We start from the raw sequence: 23,009 nt of genomic DNA on the forward strand, positions 1-23,009 counted from the left end.
GCAGGGCCAATAGCTGGAATGAAGGGAAGATAATAGGTTTCATTTGAGGTCTTATGAGTGATTTGTAGAGAGATCATCAAAACCCAGATGATCAGAATATGAGTGTGATCTAAACGTGTGTCTAAACGTGTGTCTAAATCAGGAGACCTACGCCTAACACCATAGTACTCTTTAGATCTTCTGATTTGGGAAAAAATTAGGATTTTTTTCCTAATTACTTACTTTGAGAGGCCTCACAAAGTATTAAGTAACAATATATTTTGACAATACATGTTTGTCACCAGTGTAAAAACACAAAAACAAATAGAGACACTTCGGAGAGAATTTGACAACAGATATAAATGACTTAACATCATCTCTCATTTGTTCTCTATATTATGACTTGTTAATGATTATGCAGGACATGTGGCTTCTTGTAAATACTTAAGTGTTGTTTTTTTTTTAGTCTGACATTGATAAAGAGGACAGTTTGGCTTGGCATGGTTAATATAGAGAGAGATGGTGTGTGTTTTACATGCTAAGTAACTGACGAAATGATGGCTTCTATAAATAATCTGCAGGATAGATGTAATGTCTCTTTAGTGGTTTAGCATCAGTGCCTGCTTATTAGCAGTAGTGTCAGTAAAATATCACTTTAAAGTTATGTTTGCAGAACTGAAAAAAAGTGACTGTAACTGAAACATCCTTTCCTTGGATGTGGAAACTATGTTTCCTGCTGCATGGAGCTTTCCCTCTGTTAAGCTTTTAATACTTTGTTCTTCTCTTTGCTTCTTTCGGGCAGAATGTGGTGTGCCCTACCCATACCACAGATGCTCACCATGATGTTTTTGTGGATGAAGCCCCTCCGGTATCTAGCTGGTTTCAGGTGTGGATATTCTTCAGTGCTGGTGATTCTAATATTCCAAACCTTCTTCCAGGCTTCATAGAGCTGAACATGTACAGGATAGACGCCTGAATGGTGAGGGGCCACTGCATAGCCCATGTCCGTAGGAATGCCGTGCTCCTAAGACCAAGCAAATGTTAGTTAGAATGTGGGAAGATTTATCGGCATCCTATTTTTACCCCAGGACTTTCACATATGCTATAAATACATTTGCTTCAGTCCATCATTACTTAATTATATGGTAAAATTAAAGTGATGAATATGAAGAGCGCTAGACTTCATGAAGCCCGATAGCCATTCCACCAGTCTCGATGACGATGCGTTTGTAGTGAGAGGCAGGGAGAAGGCCTGGCGATTGTAACGAATACTGTGAAAGAGCCTGCATCCAGGGTGTCCTGTCGCAGCCAGACCTTCTTCTCTCCTCACCATCTCAGTAAGTCACATGACAAACACTTACTGTGAGGAACACACAGTACTTCCCACAAAATGAAACCAACACTTACGAGAGGGACAGAACACATTCTGCATTCATCAGACTTGCTAACAGGATTTTACTTTGCCCGTATCCCAGTTTCTACCAACTTTGCCGCATTTCTGTTGGTCTCTCAAGCAGAGGGCCAGTAACGGACAGTGTCCCCTGCCTTGGCAGAAGCACACACTTTTGACTAGAAAATGTGGTAAAAATTTTATAGACCAATTTTCTTTGAAGCCAAAGCTTGGTTACCGTGAAGTAAGAAGTACCAAAAGAACCTAACAATCTGGAAATTCAGCTGGTTTGAAATCCAGCTTTGGTGTATAAAATGAATCCAACTTAAAAATTTTCTAAATTAAACACACACACTCCCTCTCTGTCCCCCTTCTCTCCCAGCTCCTCCTTCTTCTATTCACTTGGTCCTGACCAAGTCTCGAAATTCCAAACATAAATCTATGCGACAACTGGGCTATTTTGGAGGGGGCTTGAGACAACTTTGTATAATTGTAATTATTCTTCTTCATTTCAGATGGCCCACTAATGCTGATAAGTGTCTTTTGCATATAAGATGAAATGCCTTTTAATAGAAGAACACTCGTAGCTTCAGTGGCAGACATGTATTTTTTTTCTCCTAAATGATATTTTATTTTTCTGCTTGTATTTTTCAAAAGTTCCACCCAAATAGACCTGAATTAGTTGTGGTTTTTCTTCATACCAAAGCACAATTTCATATACAGAGAACCATAGTATCAGGAATTATAGAAATATGCTACAAACGGATATGGATAAAATGGAAAAGGCAGGGCAAGCTTTGCTTTTCAGCCTAAATAATAATAGGAGGTGAAGGAAGTGTCTGAGCACCTAAGCACAGAAGGCTCATGGGCTGCCAGTGGTTTGTCATCCCTTAAGTATCTATCAGACTCCTTCAATACGGCAAAAAAGGCTCTCAAAATTTAGTCCCAACCTACCTAACGTAGATTATGTCCTATCTGCATTCATCTCCTCACCCTAATTTCTGATGATTCCCTTTACATCTTTGCTGTACATTGTACATATTATCTACCTAACTGGAATACGCCTTTTCTCTTAGCTTGTAAATCTTCATCATTCAGAACTCAGCTCAGTCAGCTGTAGTTGAGGATGCTGGAAAGGGAGCTGCTGCACTGTTGCTGTGAGGAAGAGAATGGGTGGACCGAGAGATGGAGTGGACTACACTCGTGTTTCCGAAGGGTGGGAGGAAATTTCCATGTTCTTCACTTTATTTGCATCTTTGCTAGAAATTACCATAACTAGACAATTATTATCTGGGCTTCCCAGGTGATGCTAGTGGTAAAGAACCTGCCTACCAATGCAGGAGACATAAGAGACACAGGTTTAACCCCTGAGTGGGGAAGATCCCCTGGAGAAGGAAATGGCCACCCACTCCAGTATTCTTGCCTAGAGAATCCCATGGACAGATGAGCCTGGCAGGCTACAGTCCATGGGGGTCACAAAGAGTCAGACACAACTGAAGTGACTTTAGCATATTAGCAGGCAATTATTATTATGTCATTTAGAATTAGAAAGAGCAATTGAAGAAATAGTGAATAGTAATTTCCCAAAACTGATGGGATACATTAAGAAATCTGTTAAACTTCAAACAAGATAAATTTTTTAAAAAATTAACACTTACAGAGCAAAGCTGTAAAAACTAAAAGCAAGGATAAAGTCTTAAAAATAGCAAAACCAAACAAAAACTTTTGAAGGGGGGAAATGTGATTGACAACTGACCACTTGATAGAAACACTGTAAATGTGAAGGACATGGAATAAAATATTTTTTAACCAAAAACAATTGAATTTCACTACAAGTGAATTGAAATATTTCTTTTTTCCCCTTTGGTTTTTAAAAACTCAAACTATGGCATTTTTTTTCAACTAAAAATTACCAACATATACTTTGTGTTAGAAAAAGTCAGTGAAATATTTATCTACAGTGGTTTAAGAACAGGGGTGTAGTGATAATGGACCAGTGGAAAGCAAGTGAATTTCAACCACAGAAATTTAAAGGAAAATGGTGAACAATTATAGGTAAACAGCTTTTAAAAAGGTATATGAGGAAGCAAGAATGAAATTCACAATGACAGGAGCGATGTTATAAACTTGAAGTATCTCCAAATGTGTGAGAAATTATGCTGACAGAAAGCTCAAGGTAGTTTTTAAATACCTGTAAGTGATCAGCTCGGAGAAGGCGATGGCATCCCACTCCAGTACTCTTGCCTGGAAAATCCCATGGATGGAAAAGCCTGGTAGGCTACAGTCCATGGGGTTGCGAAGAGTCGGACACGACTGAGCGACCTCACTTTCACTTTTCATTTTCATGCACTGGAGAAGGAAATGGCAACCCACTCCAATGTTCTTGCCTGGAGAATCCCCGGGACGGCGGAGCCTGGTGGGCTGTCGTCTATGGAGTCGCACAGAGTCAGACACGACTGAAGTGACTTAGCAGCAGCAGCAGCAGCAGCAGCAAGTGGTCAGCTATCTCTTCAGAACACCATGTTAGAAAAGGACTGTCCAATACAACAGAGACATTCCCCTTATTTTGGGATATTTCCCAGGCAAGAACATTGGAGTGGGTTGCCATTTCCTTCTCCAGGGAATCTTCCACCTAGGGATCGAACTGCATCTCCTGCATTGGCAGGTGGATTCTTTACCACTGCACCACCTGGAAAGCCAGGAATATTCCCAAATATGTTTTTATTTTAGCTCTTAACTCTAAATAACTACTGAGGTTCTTTAATCTCATCTTTGATTTGTATGCTGATGCAGTGAGGCACAGTGGTAGCAAACTCCACTTCTGGAGTCAAACAGATCTGGCCATTTCACTCTTGCATTTACCACCTATGTGGTCTTCGGAGAATGATTTTATGACCTCTAAACACAAGGGGTTTGGAGGAAATTCAATAATGTAATACATGGAAAGCACTGAGTGCAGTTCCTGAAACATGATACACGTTCAATGAATGTCGTTTAGTACCGTTGTCATTATTGGCCTGCCTCCATTTTTAGATACGCTATCATTCCTACTTAACTCAATGATATTAACTAGATTACACTAGATAGTACTACATTCCCATTGGCGATGTATCTTTTTGAAGCTGAGTTTTGGGCCATGGCTGTGATAAAAAAATCTAGTGGTGTGTGTGCGCTCAGTCATATTGGACTCTTTGTGACCCCATGGACTGTAGCCCACCAGGCTGCTCTCTCCATGGGATTTCCCAATCTAGAATACTGAAGTGGGTTGCCGTTTCCTCCTCCAGGGATTCCTGACCCAGGGGTCAAATCTGTGTCTCAACTATAATGTGGAATTATGAAAGTACTGGGCCACTCTTTCTCTGTTAATAAAAGATAGGCCCTTTTTCCTGCTTTCACTGTGGACTTGGGGACTCTCCCTATGAGGCTTGGTGCCTTCTATCCCACTCACCATCCCCTCCTGGGCCTGCTTTCCTCCTGATCTGTCTACCCTCAACTAATGCCATGTGGCTCCAGCCTGTGAATCACTGAGCATTCGTTAGTAGGTGGTCTCTTTAAAAAGAGATGAAGGCAATATAAACTGGCCCCCAAATTTGCATTCAATACCAGGAAGAACACTTGAAATATTATTGCACAGAAAAGTTTGGGCTAAGATTGCAGGTTGTATGTTCTGGAAGGCAGTCTATTATGTTTCAGAAGATTTATTCCTTATGCTAAACTTCTGATCTTCTCTTCCAGATCTCTTTTTCCCCTCTTCCTTAGAGCTTTTAATTTGAAATTAAGTACACCATTATTTTGGAATCTGGGTCAAAAAGTCTAAGAGAGTAGACATTTTAGGTTAAAAAGTTAATTCTCCTTATTCTTTTCATTAATCCTTGATTGAAAGTATCATCAGTCTCACAACTGAGCTCTTCAACTCCACCTCTCAAGCTCTACCAGACAGGCTCTTTCCCCAGGGTTCCTCCATGCAACTAAATAACATAAACAGTTATCAACCAATGAGTTGCTGTGTCAAAAAGACAGAGGGTATTCTTGACAGGTTTCTTCATTCTTTTGTTAATCTAGGTCATTATCATGTTCTTTCAGTATGTCTCTAGTATAAATCTTAAATCTATCCACTTTTCTCCAGTTCTAAAATCAGCAGTAGCATCACTCCCCTAATCCAATCTGCCATGTTATTCCATGGCCTCCTAACCATTCTACCCATTTCTGCTCTTGCGTGCTTCCAATCCATCCTCTACATAGCAGCCAGAGTAACACTTTAACACCCAAATATGACCCGGTGATGTCCTGCTCAAAATCCTCCCACGGTTTCCCCTGGCACTTAAGATAAAATACAAAATTCTTAGAATGGTCATGAGTCTTGCACGGTGTGACTTTCACTTCTCTCTTGCCTCATTTTGTCCCACTCTCCACATTTTACTGTATTTTAATCACATTAATTTTTTCTTGAAAGTCACCAAGCAGTTTCCAACTTCAGCATCCCTCCCCTGTGATCCTGCCAGACTAGAATTTCCCTACTCCAACTCTTCACTTAGATACATTTGATATCTCTCTTAGTTCCTTTATTTGTGATATCTTCAGAGAACCCTCCACTGACAAGTCCCAATCTAAACTAAGTCCACATTAAGACTTCTCTTCGTAGTGCTCATTTTTTTCCCATGGTACACAGCACAGGTTGTAAGTGAATATTCCTTCATATAATTATTTCTCTGCTTTTAAAAAGTACTTTACAATCTATCATTCATTTATTTGCTTTGGTCATGCATGGTGATCACTGCTGTGCTCAGGCTTTCTCTCTTGCAGAGCACAGACTCCAGGCACCAGGGCCTCAGCAGTTGCAGAACATGGGCCCTGTAGTTGTGGCCTGTGGGCTCAGTTGTTCCACAGTATGTAGGATCTTCCTGGACCAGGGATCAAACCCAGGTCCCCTGCATTGGCAGGCAGATTCTTAACCACTGGACCACAGGCAAGTCCCATGTAATTGTTTCTTAATGTCTCTCTTCCTCATTAAACCATAAGCTCCATGAATTCCTGGTTCTGTTTTACCCATTGCTATAAGCCCAGTGTCTTGCCAACAACAAGCACTCCAATAATATTAATGAACAAGTGTGTGAACTGGTTCTGTCTACCTCCCTCCCATTCTAATTTTTACTCTCTCAATTATCTCCAACTGTCAGTTCTCTGCAGAATGGACATATGGTAACTCACAGAGAAATTTAACACCTATAAAATTAACACCCATAAAAGTAATACTTCAAAACACTTTTGAGACTACAGTTAAAGATTATTATTCAAGTAATAGACATTTATTATTATGAATTTATATTTAAACTACACTGTATAGAATTTAAAATTTCAAGATTTTCCCAAATTGCATGTTCGGATGTTTCCACATGCAAATATGAAGATAACACAATTTTATTAATCAAAAAGTGATGTGTTATTTCTCAGAAAAACTTTCTCAAAACCAAAAGACTAAAAGGAATAAATTGGTAGTCATGTATTTGAGAAACACAATAACTTCATTCCTGAAGAAATCGTTGTTTATTACTAGCCTTGATAATTGATGCTTTTGAACAGTGGTGTTGGACTCTTGAGAGTCCCTTGGACTGCAATGAGATCAAACCAGTCCATCCTAAAGGAGATCAGTCCTGAATACTCATTGGAAGGAGTAATGCTGAAGCTGAAATTCCAATACTTTGGCCACCTGATGCAAAGAGCCAGTTCATTAGAAAAGACCCTGATGCTGGGAAAGATTAAAGGTGGGAGGAGAAGGGGAGGACAGAGGACAAGATGGTTGGATGGCATCATTGACTCAATGGACATGAGTTTGAGCAAGCTCCAGGAGATGGTGAAGGACAGGGAGGCCTGGTGTGCTGCAGTCCACGGGGTCACAAAGAGTCAGACACAACTGAGCGGCTGAAGAACAACAACAAACCCTTGGTAATATTTCTTATTTGCTAGTAATCAAGAATGGTACTTTACTTTTTAAAAATTATAGTTGATTTACAATATGTTGTGCCAGTCTCTGCTGTACCAGCAGAGCGACTCAGTTTTATACATATATACATTCTTTTTTAAAATGTTGTTTTCTATTATGGTTTATCCCAGGAGATTGGATTTAGTTTCCTGTGCTATCCAGTACTCTTGCCTGGAAAATCCCATGGATGGAGGAGTCTGGTGGGCTGCAGTCCTTGGGGTTGGGAAGAGTCGGACACGACTGAGCGACTTTACTTTCACTTTTCACTTTCATGCATTGGAGAAGGAAATGGCAACCCACTCCAGTGTTCTTGCCTGGAGAATCCCAGGGATGGGGAAGCCCGGTGGGCTGCCGTCTGTGGGGTCGCACAGAGTTGGACACGACTGACGTGACTTAGCAGCAGCAGCTATACAGTAGGACTTTGCTCTTTATCCATTCTAAACAAGTTGGCATCTGCACACCCCAAATTCTCAGTTCATTCTTCTTTCTCCCTCCTTGTCCCTTGGCAACCACAAATCTGATTTCTGTGTCTGTGAGACTGTTTTCTGTTTTGTAGATAGGTTCATTTTAAATTACATATGAAAGGTGAAGTTGCTCAGTCGTGTCCAACTCTTTGCGACCCCGTGGACTGCAGCCTACCAGGCTCCTCTGTCCATGAGATTCTCCAGGCAAGAATACTGGAGTGGGTTGCCATTTCCTTCTCCAGGGGATCTTCCCGACCCAGGGATCGAACCCAGGTCTCCCGCATTGAAGGCAGACGCTTTAACCTCTGAGCCACCATAAGTGATATCATATAGTATTTGTCTTTGTCTTTCTTTCTTACTTCACTTAGTATAATGATCTTGAGTTGCATCCATGTTGCTGTAAGTGGCATTATTATTTTTTTATGGCTGAGTAATATTCCATTGTATATATGTACCATATCTTTTTTATCCATTCATCTGTCAGTGGACATTTAGGTTGTTTTCATGACTTGGCTACTGTTAATAGTGCTGCTATGAACATAAGGGTACACGTATGTTTTTAAATTATAGTTTTGTCCAGGTGTATACCCAAGAATGGTACTTTACCTTTAATATTTTCCTCTATTTCAATCTTTCTAAAGAGAACATTTTAAATTTCCACTAATGACCTAAAAATGTGTTGCCTATTTCCATATTTTTCAGATTGGCAAGTGCACGAACTAATGTAATAAAAAATGCACAATGACAGGAAATCAAGCAGACACTCTGAAACAAAACAAAAACAAACATTCTACATTCCACAGTTGGAAGAAAATCTAAAACTTCATTACAAACTTCATTACAAAGTAATTTCAAAATACTTCTAAATGCTTTTCTGAAGTTCATTTGGGTTAGAATGTCCCATTTCTTCAGTTCTTCATGCTTTAACTATCTTATAGTATTGAGAATTTACATTGACAGATAAAATGGGCTTCCAATAAAGTGTACCTATGTTTATATTTAGTAGTATATTTTGGAGTTGTTTCTAGAAGAAAATGGTTTGCTTCAGTTTTTAAACTGGCTTTTTAAAAAGCTGTGGCTGTATAAGCTATTATTTCACACAGAAAATAATGCATTTTTTCAGATAATAGGAGCTTGTTTGGGGAAGTGGAATTAAAACCTTTTCACCAAAAGACGTATGCATAAATAAAAGACACATATGCATGTATACACACATACACACACATTCCCTTGAATTTGAGAAGCATTTTAAAGCTTCTAAAGAGTGCTTTCCTAAGGTAACACTAATGACCGACACATGACTTTTTAGCTTATGAGAACCTGTGGGGCCTCTGGCACTGAGAGTGGTCCTACAGCACTTGCTGTAACTCGGGGAGGGAAGTAAGAAATGGAATCGATGGTGGCCCAATATATGTAAAGTTACTATTAAAAGGAATCTTATTTCCTTCTTCATCTAGAACCAAACTAGGCAAGTCAGGATTTATCTTTAGGTTAGGGAATTAGATTTGGTACTGAGTGCTAAGAGTGTAAATATCAGAACACATTCCTGTGATTAAATGATGGTATTTCTGGCATGCTATGTAATGAAAAAGATCTTGAAAGAAATAACTCCTTTAGTAAAGGAAGATGAGTTTTCATTTTTTTCAATTGTGAATTAAAAGGGTTGTGCAAGTAATCACTAAGATTCAGATTTAAAACTCTGTTTTTTTTGACATAATCCTTGTGGTGTTTAGAAATAGTCTTATATTTGGATGCTAAATATAAATGCACTATTTTAAATCCATGATCTAATCTTAAACTAACATGTATAATTTTCTTCTTACATATTTAAGGAAGTGATAACACCCTAAAATGTGATAGGCATATTTACATAAATCTGGTTCATATTTATAGATTTGGCTACTAGATTTCTTTCTAGTTTTTCCAGTGTGCTTTTTAATTCATAATATAAATTGTTTGCTGGCTGGTATGTGAAAAATCTTCAGTGATGATCATAGTGTTTTTTAGATTTGGTTTATGAGTTTAAAATCATCCTCTGTTGGCAGCTGTTGTATAATTAAAAAACTGGCTGGTCTTCATCATCCCTGGTTGCTGGGAGGTAAGCCCTAAATCCTTGGAATTTTCTAAGTGATAGGAATGTCCTTTATTCATAGTGGATCCCTGAGACCAAAGATTTGAATTTATGTTAACAAAATGACTCAGTTCAGTATTTAGCCAGGCCTGAAAGACCAAACATCCGATTAGAGAGTTGGGGCATTGAGCCAGCTTATATCAACCTGACCTCTAGGCAGGGGAGGAGACTGATACTGAGTTCAACCATGTGGCCAGTGACTTAATCAATCATATCTATGAAATGAATAAATATGATTGTGTGTATGTTAGTTGCTCAGTCATGTCTGACTTTTTGCGACCCCATGGACTGTAGCCCACCAGACTTATCTGTCCATGGGCTTCTCCAGGCAAGAATACTGGAGTGGGTAGTCATTCCCTTCTCCACGGGATCTTCCCAACCCAGGGATCAAACCTGGGTCTCCCGCATTGGAAGCGGATCCTTTACCATCTGAGCCACCAAGGAAGCTCCTATAAAATGAAACTCCAACAAAGACATGGAACACCAAGGCTGAGAAAAACTTCCCCAGTTATTGATATTCCTATGGGTACAGAAACCCCAGGAAGGTGATGGTCTTTATCTCACAGTTTGGAGTTTGAAAAAACATGGCTACAGTAACAAAGGGCTTCCCAGGGGGTTCAGTGGTATAGAATCCGCCTGTGATATGAGGCATGGGTTTGATCCCTGAGTTGGGAAGATCACCCTGGAGAAGGAAATGGTAACTCATTCCAGTATTTTTGCCTGGTACACCCCATGGACAGAGGAGCCTGGTGGGCTACAAAGTCTGTGGGGTCATAAAGGAGTCAGACAGGACTGAGCGACGAAACAGCAACAACAGTAACGAAAGGTACAAAAGTCTTTGGATAAAGGTGTTAATAATGAGATCTTGTTTTATAGTAATTCATAAAACAGGTATGACCTTATCACTCTGAGGCCACTCAGATCTGGAGAGCCTCGTGTTTCATTACTATACAGTGAGAAAAGAATCTCATTTTTCCCATGTTCAAAGAGAGCCATAGAGGGAGGGATGGCTTGGAAGTGAGGCACCGGCACATGCAGACTGTTACATGTAGCATGGACAGTAACAGGGTCTTACTAATGTAGCTCAGGGAACTATATTCAGTATACTGTGATAAACCAGAGGGGAAGAGAATATGAAAAAGAATATATACAAAGGCAATGGCACCCCACTCCAGTGCTCTTGCCTGGAGAATCCCAGGGATGGGGGAGCCTGGTGGGCTGCCGTCTCTGGGGTCGCACAGAGTCGGACACAGCTGAAGCGACCTAGCAGCAGCAGCAGCATAGCTGAATCACTTTGGTATATAGCAGAAATGAACACAGCATTGTAAATCAACTATACTTCGAGAAAAGTGTTTTTAAAGGTAAATAAAAGATAGTCAAACCCACAACATAAAATGATCAGTGTTTACCAGGGAATATCAGGGATGGGGAATGACAGTGTCATGGAGAAAGCACAAATTTAGAAGTTCTGGGCTCAGTCTGAGTGCTGCCCTTCATTAGGTATAGCACCCTGAGCAGGTTATACAGCTTCACCAAACCTCAGTTTCTCTATTTGCCAAGTAGGGGTAATAAATTATCTTACTGTATTGTAGAAAATAAAACAGACAAGCAACATTAGAGGTCAAGTGCCATTTGATTTCCTTTCATCTTATCAACATTATTCTCTTTCTTATTGAAACAACAACAAATAAAACAAAGAAACAAAAGTAAACTTAAAATCCTTCCTCCAGTACTTTTAGTTTCCCCCCAAGACTGAGGATTCTTATTTGAGAGAAAACATCCCTTAAAAGAAGATATGGGGGCTGAAAATACACATTATCAATCTTATCTAAAAAAAAAGTTTCATCAAACAGTATACATTTCTTCTGGAAAAAGTAATTGATATTGTATGTAAAGTAGGAGATTAAAATATCCTTGGTGAACCATAAATTTGATAAGGCCATAATAATGACATCAGCAAAAGCCCTTTCTTGACATCAAATATTCCTCTTCAAGTATCCTAAAAGAATAGCTGAATTAGTTGAAGAACTTTAATGAAATTTAGTAAGCCTAATGCTTTAAGAAATTCCAGAAACACATATAAAAATATCAAATCACTGTTGTGTAACAGAAACTAACATGGTATTGTAGGTCAGTTATACACTACAGCCATGAAATGAAAAGACACTTGCTCCTCGGAAGAAAAGCTATGACCAACCTAGATAGCATATTAAAAAGCAGAGACATTACTTTACCAACAAAGGTCTGTCTAGTCAAAGCTATGACTTTTCCAGTAGTCATGTGTGGATGTGAGAGTTGGACTATAAAGAAAGCTGAGCACTGAAGAATTGATGCTTTTGACTGTGGTGTTGGAGAAGACTCTTCAGAGTCCCTTAGACTGCAGGAAGATCCAACCAGTCCATCCTAAAGGAAATCAGTCCTGAATATTCATTGGAAGGACTGATGCTGAAGCTGAAACTCCAATACTCTGGCCACCTGATGCAAACAACCAACTCACTGGAAGAGACCCTGATGCTGGGAATGAGTGAAGGTGGGAGGAGAAGGGGACGACACAGGACGAGATGGTTGGATGGCATCACTGACTTGATGGACATGAGTTTGAGCAAGCTCCGGGAGTTGGTGATGTACGGGGAAGCCTGGTGTGCTGCAATCCATGGGGTCACAAAGAGTTGCACACGACTGAGTGTCTGAACTGAACTGAATTGAACTATACTTCAAAAAACAAACAAACTCATAGAAAAAGAGATCAGATGTGGGGGCATGGGGGAGTGGGAATTGGATGAAGTCAGTCAAAAGGTACAAACTTTCTAAATAAGTACCAGGGACATAATATACGACATGATAAGTGTAAAAGTTATTAAGACAATAAATACTAGGAATTCTGATCATAAGGAAATATTTTTTATATCAATATTTCTTTGATTTTTATATCTATATGAGATGAGGGATGTTCCCTAAGCTTACTGTGGGAATCATTTCATGATGTATGTAAATCAAATCATGCTGCACTCCTTAAATTTACACAATATTGAATGTGTATCAATTATATCTGAATAAAACTGGAAGAAAGAAAAGAAATCACAGAAGCAAAAGTTAAGCTAATAATTTAGTACCAATAAAGAGAGAAGGTATACATACTTAGCTTCATTTTCATTTGTAACCTCGAAGAAAGAATTAGTTTGGGGAGAGTGACTGATTTTCTTCTAGTCCCCCCTAATAATTACGTAATTTATTTCGAGTAAGTTTCCATTTAACAGAGCATGCGGTATTCCTCTCTTAGAGTTCCCTTCAGAATTTCTGAAGTGTCATCATATCTTTGTTGAATGTCTCATAAATAAATATACCACTAAAGGGTGCACTTTTGTAAGAATACTCAACAGAATGATGTAAACACTTGTACTTTACACAGGCCAGGTTGATTTTTTTTTTTTTTTTGAATTGCCAAGATTTCAAGTAAACACATGAAGGGGTTTATAGAAATGTAAGAAAAAAAGACTCTATGAGGCTTTACATTTTTATGCTGTAGCAAAATAACTGAAAATAAAATTATCTAGAGACACAGTGAAGGAATTGGACGGTTTAGTTTAATCCAGCTTTCTCAGAGTTTGAAGTTATGAGTTTACAGTGGACCTTCAGGGTCCTTGAGAAGTAATAACCCTATAAACAATTCAGAGGCAGGCTTAAACTCCCAAAGTATTTGCAAACACATTTAATCTTTTTGGAAAATATATAAAGTTGAATAGACTAGGAATCTTTAAGACTTCATGGTATTAACTTTAACTGAAGTAATAATACTGACACAGTAGAAAAGTTGATACTGATCTTTGTTATAACTACCGCATACTGTCTGTTATTTATAATAAACATCAGGACAATTAATACTTGTGTGATGGCTGCACAAACAGAAGAAATTGCATAAATCATATAAACAGCAATTAAAAGAAAAACATTGTAAAAATCCAGATTCTAATATTCTGAATTGGTTTAAATTAAATATAACTCTTCAGAGAAATAGTAACATTCCAGTCATGAGGTTTTTGTAATAGCAATCAATAACAATATCAATGGCACGGGCAACGTTCAGTTAGTTACACAAACCATGCTGGTTATGTGGGCTCTGGATCTTGACTGGCTTGAGATCAAACCCTTTCCCCAATTTTCACTGACTGTGTGATTTTAAGAAAATGACATACGCTCTCTGAGGCTCACTTTTTGCATTTTAAATACGGGAATAACCAGGTTCACAGGTGTCTGGATGAATTGAGGATGCATGGAGAACACCAAGTTCAATGTCTGGTCGCTATCTGGAGCTCGAAATGTTCTCTTCTTACATTTCCTCTGGAGAGCCAAGAACCTTTCTCACTGAAATGCAAGGTTCTGTTTCACGCAGGGAAAACAGAATAACAGAATTTCAAGTTGCACAGCTTTCCCTCTCTGAGCATAAATTAAAGGAAAAGAATGGAGTTGGGGAGACTAGTTTGGATGCTGCTGCAGTGATCCAGGTATGGGATAAAAACATTTGGAAGTGGAGTGGAGAAGGGAAGTTTGAGATGGAGCAGGAATAGTACAAAAGAAAACTCATAGAAACTACTGAATAACGGGGAACTCGAAGGGGGAGGTAAAAAGGTGAAAACAGACACAACGTTAGCAGTTGTATAGATTTTACTTTCATTGATGGATTGATCTTATTCAGGGTTAACACTCAAAATATTTACAAGTCAACATGCCATCCACGATTGGTCAGACCTGGTGCCAGCTGTAGAGCTGAAGCTGGATGTTGGCGACTATGAGCCCGGCCCTTTGAGTTGCTGAGTAGTTGGGAGGCTTGGAACATGTATGGGGAAGGTCTAAGGTAGTACTGGGGGTATTGACATTTTCAATACTGTAAAAACTGGCATGGCCATACCAGTACTTTTAATGTGAATATTAACCCTGATAATATATCCCTTGCTCTCCCCTTCTTTGTCTTGCCCTCTCCAAGTTCTTTCAGTCATTCTTTTCATGAAATAAATTATATATTTCACCATCTTGGTCATCTTGTGCTGAATAATGGCTATTGGCTTTCTTAAACTCTGCTGGTTCCATTGGTCCAGAAGCAATCTACCAGCTCAGGGCTGACTTTGTGAATTCTGATTTAAACTCTGTTTCTACTAGGATAATTAGAATTACACTTTGTTTTCAATATCATTAAAATGACAACCTAATGTCCTTTTTTAGAAAGTGCTTCACTGAAGTGAAAATGATAAAATTCATTCATTCTCTAGCTGGCAAGCAAACTAATTAAAAGATTGTTATATATTCCTTAAGCCAGCAAGTCTTTCAATATATTTTAAATTACATTTTGATACTGTAATCTTTATTTCCATTTTAGAAAAGTTAATGTGCTCACTAGCCTAAGAAGTTGCATAATGGACACTAGATAGTTCAGATAATGTAAATTATTAGCAGGTTCTGCTGAACTTGGAAAATAGGGGGGAAAAGGACACTATGTGAAAGAATAATGATAATGCAATCAAAATGTACAGTCCTGGCTAAGGTTTTGTTTTCAGGATCTGGAACATTGTTTTATAACTACCAATTTTAAAAGTATTGTCTATAACAGTGCTAGGTATCACTGATATTGGTAACAAGTTCTATGATAAAAATTTCTACTGATTATTTTATCTCTAAAAGTTAAACTACCATAATTCACTAAAATTTAAATCCAAGTTTCCAGTTGAGAGTATATACACTGATGATTCTTTTGATGTTTAAATGCAGTAAGTTATTTTATTTTTCTAATGGAATTTTATCCAATTTAAAAACCTGTATAAGATATTTCTACTGTGTTGTAGGTCAGTAATTAATGTTACAATTAATCTTTGCCTCAGAAATGGTACCTTTCAGAAAAATCCCCTGTTGAAATTTCATCTTAGTACCTGAATTATCCCATATTTGATAACTAAAAATATTTTCTAATCAATGTCTAAAGCTGTATTTCCTGATGGCTGCAATCATCAAATGCAAGTTTGCTTAGAGGATTTGGTTGACCTTCCATAGTGAGCAATTAGACAGAGCTTTCAAAGCTAAATTAAAATGGACATCAAATTCCCTTGTGAGACAGAAGTGTCTATATTGTGCCGAAGGATTAATAGATAAGATGTGTTTGCTAAAACTCAATGAAAATCGCAAGTGTTTGGCTTAGATGGTGACAGAGAGGATCCAATCAAAGAGTCTTACATCATAGTCTCAGATTCGCTTGGTTGGAAAAGAATTTAAATGTCCTCTAGCTAACTCCAGTGCATGTTAAATTTTACCCATGGTGTCTAGTCCTGTTTGAACGCCCAGTGGCTTCCTTGTGTGTGCTTTCAGTTCCTTCACTGCGAAACACTCATGCTCCTCTTTAAATTTAGAGCTTCCAAGCTGGTGGACAAAAGCAGAGTGCGACCCAATTTCCAAATGCAATATTAGCACAATACCGCTTGTTCCATCTAGTGAGTGGAGAATTGAGGCAGAATTTCCTCCAGAACAGTTTTTTGAATTAAAGTCGACTCTATCTAGCAGCAGTGGAGACACAGACACAGAGGGCAGACTTATGGACATGGCTGGAAGCGGAGGAAGTAGAGGGTGGGATGTATGGAGAGAGTAACATGGAAACATATATTACCATGTATTAAATAGACAGCTGATGGGAATTTGCTATAGGACTCAGGGAACTCAAACTGGGGCTTGGTATCAACCTAGAGGGGTGGGATGGGGAGGAAGGTGGAAGGGATGTTGAAGTGGGAAGGGACATGGGTAAACTTATGGCTGATTCATGTTGATGTTTGGTAGAAACCAACATAATACTGTAAAGCAATCATCCTTCAATTAAAAATAAATAAATAAAAAGTGCCACTGAACTAAATAAAAGATAAAGTAGACTCTGTATGGGGCTGTAAAGTAGACATGATGGGGCTTCCAAGGTCGTGCAGTTGGTAAACAATCAGCCTGCCAGTACAGGAGAGGAAAGGGATGTGGGTTTGATCCCTGGGTTGGGAAGATCCCCTGGAATAGGGAATGGCAACCCACTCCAGTATTCTTGCCTGGAAAATTCCATGGACAGAGGAGCCTGGCGGGCTACAGTCCATGGTGTCGCAAAGAGTTGGACATGACCAAGCACACACACCCAAGCTGTGTCTATATGTAATAAAGGCCGTTCAGTCATGTGGAAAGTTCCCCTGACTCAGCTGTTTGTCTTCCTTCCCACCATGTTATACACTCTGCCTATCTCAAGGAGCATTTGGGAACCTAAGGGAAATGTTGCCCTATGAATTTCACCTCTAGTTCTCAATTTCCCTGATGTTAGCAGAAGTCCCAGATACCCCCTTGGGTTACCAAGCAAAAGAGAAATCTAGACTTACACCTGTGAATTGGTTTAGGAGGCTAGTGAGGAAGCTTGGAATCACAATTTATGCAGTTTAAAAATAAAAGAGGATTTCTGGTTTTCAGTTGGCCCTTTTTAAATTCTACCACTAGGGAGCTTTATCACCATGAGTGGGTCACTGTCATTTCTCTGACTTTTCAGTTTTCTTCTTCATGGTGTGAGAATAAGTATGCCTACAGTTCAGAGCTGCTGTAAGAATTTAAGGAAATAATATAGAATATATATAAAAAATAAAACCCTTGAACTTTTCTTATTGCATCTTTAAATTTAACAGCAAAGCAGCTTTGCGACTAATGCCTTAGTGGGCATTAGAGAACACATACTAGAAAATGTAGAATTTACATGAACCAATGTCTTCCCAATATAAAATAAGCTTCTAAACTTGAGGATCTTTGTCCCTCTTACCTGTCACTCTAAACACAGAAACCTAGGCAAAAACTGAAGATGGCAGTTTTACGGTACTGAATATAATAATATAATAATAATGATAATCGAAACAACAGCAGTTCTCCACTGTGTGTTATATGCTAATCACTAGAAGCTTCTGTTCTCTTTCATGTTGTATTACCCAGGAGGGACTGATCCTGGATCCAGTCTCTTTTTATGTCTGTCTTCTCCTGACAAAAAAGCCAATTGGTTCTGTATTTCATTAAACTTTTATGAATGTCCTCTGCTGCCTCAAGACCATATTTTGGGTTGTCAATCTGAAACCAGGAATGGCATTTTTAAGAATTGTCCTCCGTTTAACATGCGAGGCTAAGAATGACCAAATTTCAAATTTGAATTATTCTTTCAATTCATGATCATTTCAAGTTGAGAATTCCAAAAAATATGTATAACTCCTGTACATGTCTGTTCCTACTATATGTACTTTCAAGTATGTACATTTAAGTATAACCATAATATTAGCAAATATATTCTTTGCAGCCAAAGATGGAGAAGCTCTATACAGTCAGCAAAAACAAGACCGGCAGCTGACTGTGGTTCAGATCATGAACTCCTTATTGCCAAATTCAAACTTAAATTGAAAAAAGTGGGGAAAACTGCTAGACCATTCAGGTATGACCTAAATTAAATCCCTTATGGTTATACAGTGGAAATGATAAATAGATTCAAGGGATAAATTCTGATAGACAGAGTGCCTGAAAACTATGGATGGAGGTTTGTGACACTGTACAGGAGACAGGGATCAAGACCAGCCCCAAGAAAAAGAAATACAAAAAGGCAAAATGGTTGTCTGAAGAGGCCTTACAAATAGCTGTGAAAAGAAAAGCAAAGGAGAAAAGGAAAGATATACCCATTTGAATGCAGAGTTCCAAAGAATAGCAAGGAGAGATAAGAAAGCCTTTCTCAGCGAACAGTACAAAGAAATAGAGGAAAACAATAGAATGGGAAAGACTAGAGATCTCTTCAAGAAAATTAGAGATACCAAGGGAACATTTCATGCAAAGATGGGCTCAATAAAGGACAGAAATGGTATGGACCTAACAGAAGCAGACGATATTAAGAGGTGACAAGAATACAGCAGAACTATACAAAAAAGATCTTCATGACCCAGATAATCACGATGGTGTGATCACTCACCTAAAGCCAGACATCATGGAATGTGAAGTCAAGTGGGCCTTAGGAATCATTACTATGAACAAAGCTAGTGGAGGTGATGGAATTCCAGTTGAGTTATTTCAAATCCTAAAGATGATGCTGTGAAAGTGCTGCACTCAAAATGCTAGCAAATTTGGAATGCTCAGCAGTGGCCACAGGACTGGAAAAGGTCAGAATTCATTCTGATCCCAAAGAAAGAAAATGCCAAAGAATGCTCAAACTACTGCTCAATTGCATTCATCTCACATGCTAGTAAAGTAATGTTCAAAATTCTCCAAGTCAGGCTTCAACAATGCATGAACTGTGAACATTCAGATGTTCAAGCTGGATTTAGAAAAAGCAGAGGAACCAGAGATCAAATTACCAACATCTGTAGGACTGTGGGAAAGAGCAAGAGAATTCCATAAAAAACATCTATTTCTGCTTTATTGACTATGCCAAAGCCTTTGACTGTGTGGATCACAATAAACTGTGGGAAATTCTGAAAGAGATGGGAATACCTGACCACCTGACCTGCCTCCTTAGAAGTCTGTATGCAGGTCAAGAAGCAATAGAACAGACAGGTTCCAAACAGGGAAAGGAGTACGTCAAGGCTGTATATTGTCACCCTGCTTATTTAACTTATATGCAGAGTACATCATGAGAAACGCTGAGCTGGATGAAGCACAAGCTGGAATCAAGATTGCCAGGAGAAATATCAATAACCTCAGATATGCAGATGACACCACCCTTATGCCAGAAAGTGAAGAGGAACTAAAGAGCCTCTTGATGAAAGTGAAAGAGGAAAGTGAAAAAGTTTTCAACATTCAGAAAACTAAGATCATGGCATCTGGTCCCATCACTTCATGGCAAACAGATGGGGAAACAGTGGAAACAGTGACAAACTTTATTTTTGGGGGCTCCAAAATCACTGCAGATGGTGACTGCAGCTATGGAATTAAAAGACGATTGCTCCTTGGAAGAAAAGCTATGACCAACCTAGATAGCATATTAAAAAGCAGAGATATTTTGCTAACAAAGGTCCATCTAGTCAAACTATGGTTTTTCCAGTAGTCATGTATGGATGTGAGAGTCGGACTGTAAAGAAAGCTGAGCGCTGAAGAATTGATGCTTTTGAACTGTGGTGTTGGAGAAGACTCTTGAGAGTCCCTTGGACTGCAAGGACATCCCACCAGTCCATCCTAAAGGAAATCACTCATGAATATTCATTACAAGCACTGATGCTGAAGCTGAAACTCCAATACTTTGGCCACCTGATACGAAGAACTGACTCATTGGAGAAGACCCTGATGCTGGGAAAGATTGAAGGTGGGAGAAGAAGGAGACAACAGAGGATGAGATGGTTGGATGGCATCACTGATGTGATGGACATGAGTTTGAGTAGGCTCCAGGAATTGGTGATGGACAGGGAAGCCTGGCATGCTGCAGTCCATGGGGTTGCAGAGTTGGACATGACTGAGCAACTGAACTGAACCTAGAAATATGATCTGATGGTTTTAGATTTATTAACAACATAATCTATGAACAGTATAATATAAATTTTGGGGCTTGCAAATAAGAAAAATGCTGTAATAAGTAAAGATATGTTACACCTCACTTGCTTTTTGAGAGGTGATTTCTGCCGCTTTAGTTGTTCATGCTACAAATATTCACTGAGTATCGAGTCCTTGCCCCAGTGTACTCTCTGCCCAGGAAGGAAAATGCTGGTTCAGTACGGAGTTACTTGTCTGGACCCCCTCCACATGTTTGTGTGCCCATCAGAATAATACAAAGATAAACAGCCTCCCACCCTAAACATGCTGCGTTGGTTTGTTAACCTCTCTATACCATCTCCACTCATCACAAGCACATTTTCCCATGTACTGCACTTATTAGAACTTTAACTGTAAATTTTCCTGTCCAGGATCAGAATCCTCTTGGTTATAAAACAGTGTATCTTGCTCAGTCAAATGAATCTTCCTTCCCTGTGTTATATGTATTTGATGTCTTTGAAATGGTTTTCTTCCCATTCCTCTTGCCTTTCCAGATTGAGATTTCATTACCACCTGCCAGCAAACACCTCCTACCTGTGTTTCCCTCATTTAACTCCAAATTCTCCCTGACACTTAAATCTTATTCTTATTTCAGAATGTACCTAAAATCCTATTTACACAACATTTCCCTGGGTACTCTCAATGACACTTACTTCTCTGAATGGTGGATTTTATGTCTATACAGTTTGGCACTAGGTCCAGGAACATCTCATTTTACTGAAGACTATTTTTTTAAAACTGAACTATAGTTGATTTACAGTGTTGTGCTAGCTTCTGTTACAGTAAAACGATTCAATTATATATCTATATGTATGTGTGTGTATATATATTCATTTTGTATTCTTTTCTATTGTGGTTTATTACAGGATATCAAATATAGTTTCCTGTGCTATACAGTAAGACCTCATTGTTTATCTGCTTTATATGTAGTAGTTTGTATCTGCTAACCCCCAATTCCTTTTTTGTCCCTCCGCCATCTCCTTTGGTAACTATGTTTGTTTTCTAAGTGGAGATTTGTTTTATGTATGTATTTTGTCTTCTCAGTGCAGCTGAAAGCTCTTTCTGGATGGGAACCATATTTTATGAGCTCTGACTGTAATGTTATGTAGCTGAGTCCGGTGAGTGTTCTGAAAATTTCCTTTTAAATTAGACCCCTCAAAACATTAAGCATAGTGATGAGCATCCAATACAAATTCAAAAGTCACATACTGAAAGGCTACAATACCAAGTGTTTCTGACTATCACATAGAAATGCCTGCTTAAAAAGTGCCAGTATGCCCCAAACCTCAGATGTTCTCAATATAAAAAGCTAGTCATTTTAGGAGTCTGTGCACTTTAGTTCAAAGTGAGTTACTTACTAAGGCAAACTTTTTGTTGAGAATCATCTGTTCCACCAAAGATGACTCATTATGGAAGAGGTGGGGCTGCATATGGCTCCACATATGTGGAAACCACCAGAACTCATCAACAGACCCCAAAAGACGGTCATCCCCTTCATCTTCCTCTTCAGTTCCTAGGGCGTAGGGAAGAGGGAAAAGATTATTCAATTAATTTCAGCTACACTGATTGCCTGTTCATCTGTATGAATATCTGTCCATCTATCCATCCAGTTATGTAATCTTATATATGCATTTAGAAGATACCATTTATACTATCTTACATACATGTAAAACTTTGAACATGAAGTAACAAAGGAAAATCTGTTACTTGGGGAACAACCAGAGACTGTGATACAACTCTTTTTTAAAGTTTTAAAACATGAGACATGCATATAAAATTGGTGTAAGAAGGAAATACACAGTCATTCCAAAGGACTTTAGAATTTTTAACTTTTAGGATCTTTGTATAATTTAAGTTTGGAGAGAAATGGAGGATAAGCGGGGAATGCAGTTCAGGGAATGAGTGGGAAATGTGTTGTGGAGCTCTAATAGTATTTATCACTCTGACATGGGTTGTAACACAACATTGCCAACAAAATAATTCCATAATTTATCTGGGTTACTCCTTACATTTGTGAATAAGTTCAGTTCAGTTCAGTCGCTCAGTCGTATCCAACACTTTGTGACCCCATGTACTGCAGCACGCCAGGCCTCCCTGTGTGCATCACCAACTCCTGGAGTTTACCCATGTTCTTTGAGTCAGTGTTGCCATCCAGCCATCTCTCCTCTGTCATCCCCTTCTCCTCCTGCCTTCAATCTTTCCCAACATCATGGTCTTTTCAAATGAGTCAGCTCTTCGCATCAGGTGGCCAAAATATAGGAGTTTCAGCTTCAACATCAGTCCTTCCAATGACCACCCAGGACTGATCTCCTTTAGGATGGATTGGTTGGATCTCCTTGCAGTCCAAGGGACTCTCAAGAGTCTTCTCCAACACCACAGTTCAAAAGCATCAATTCTTCGGTGCTCAGCTTTCTTTACAGTACAACTCTGACATCCATACATGACCACTGGAAAAACCATAGCCTTGACCAGACGGACCTTTGTTGACAAAGAAATGTCTCTGCTTTTTAATATGCTGTCTAGGTT

General features: G+C 38.9%; 1 protein-coding gene across 3 annotated transcripts in view; it reads right to left on the bottom strand.

The window, feature by feature from the left end:
• NDST3 (N-deacetylase and N-sulfotransferase 3) overlaps positions 1-23,009 on the bottom strand; it is a 174,448-nt gene that overhangs the window by 74,958 nt on the left and 76,481 nt on the right. For all 3 annotated transcript variants that reach the window (XM_013964458.2, XM_005681278.2, XM_018049185.1), the window contains exons 4-5: positions 21,842-21,996; positions 818-1,003 (exon numbers count right to left, since the gene is read on the bottom strand). In XM_013964458.2, coding sequence (XP_013819912.2) covers positions 818-1,003; positions 21,842-21,996 — 341 coding nt within the window. The remainder of the gene's footprint in view (positions 1-817; positions 1,004-21,841; positions 21,997-23,009) is intronic.

Source organism: Capra hircus, chromosome 6 (genome assembly GCF_001704415.2).
Source record: "Capra hircus breed San Clemente chromosome 6, ASM170441v1, whole genome shotgun sequence".
Taxonomy (NCBI): Eukaryota; Metazoa; Chordata; class Mammalia; order Artiodactyla; family Bovidae; genus Capra; species Capra hircus.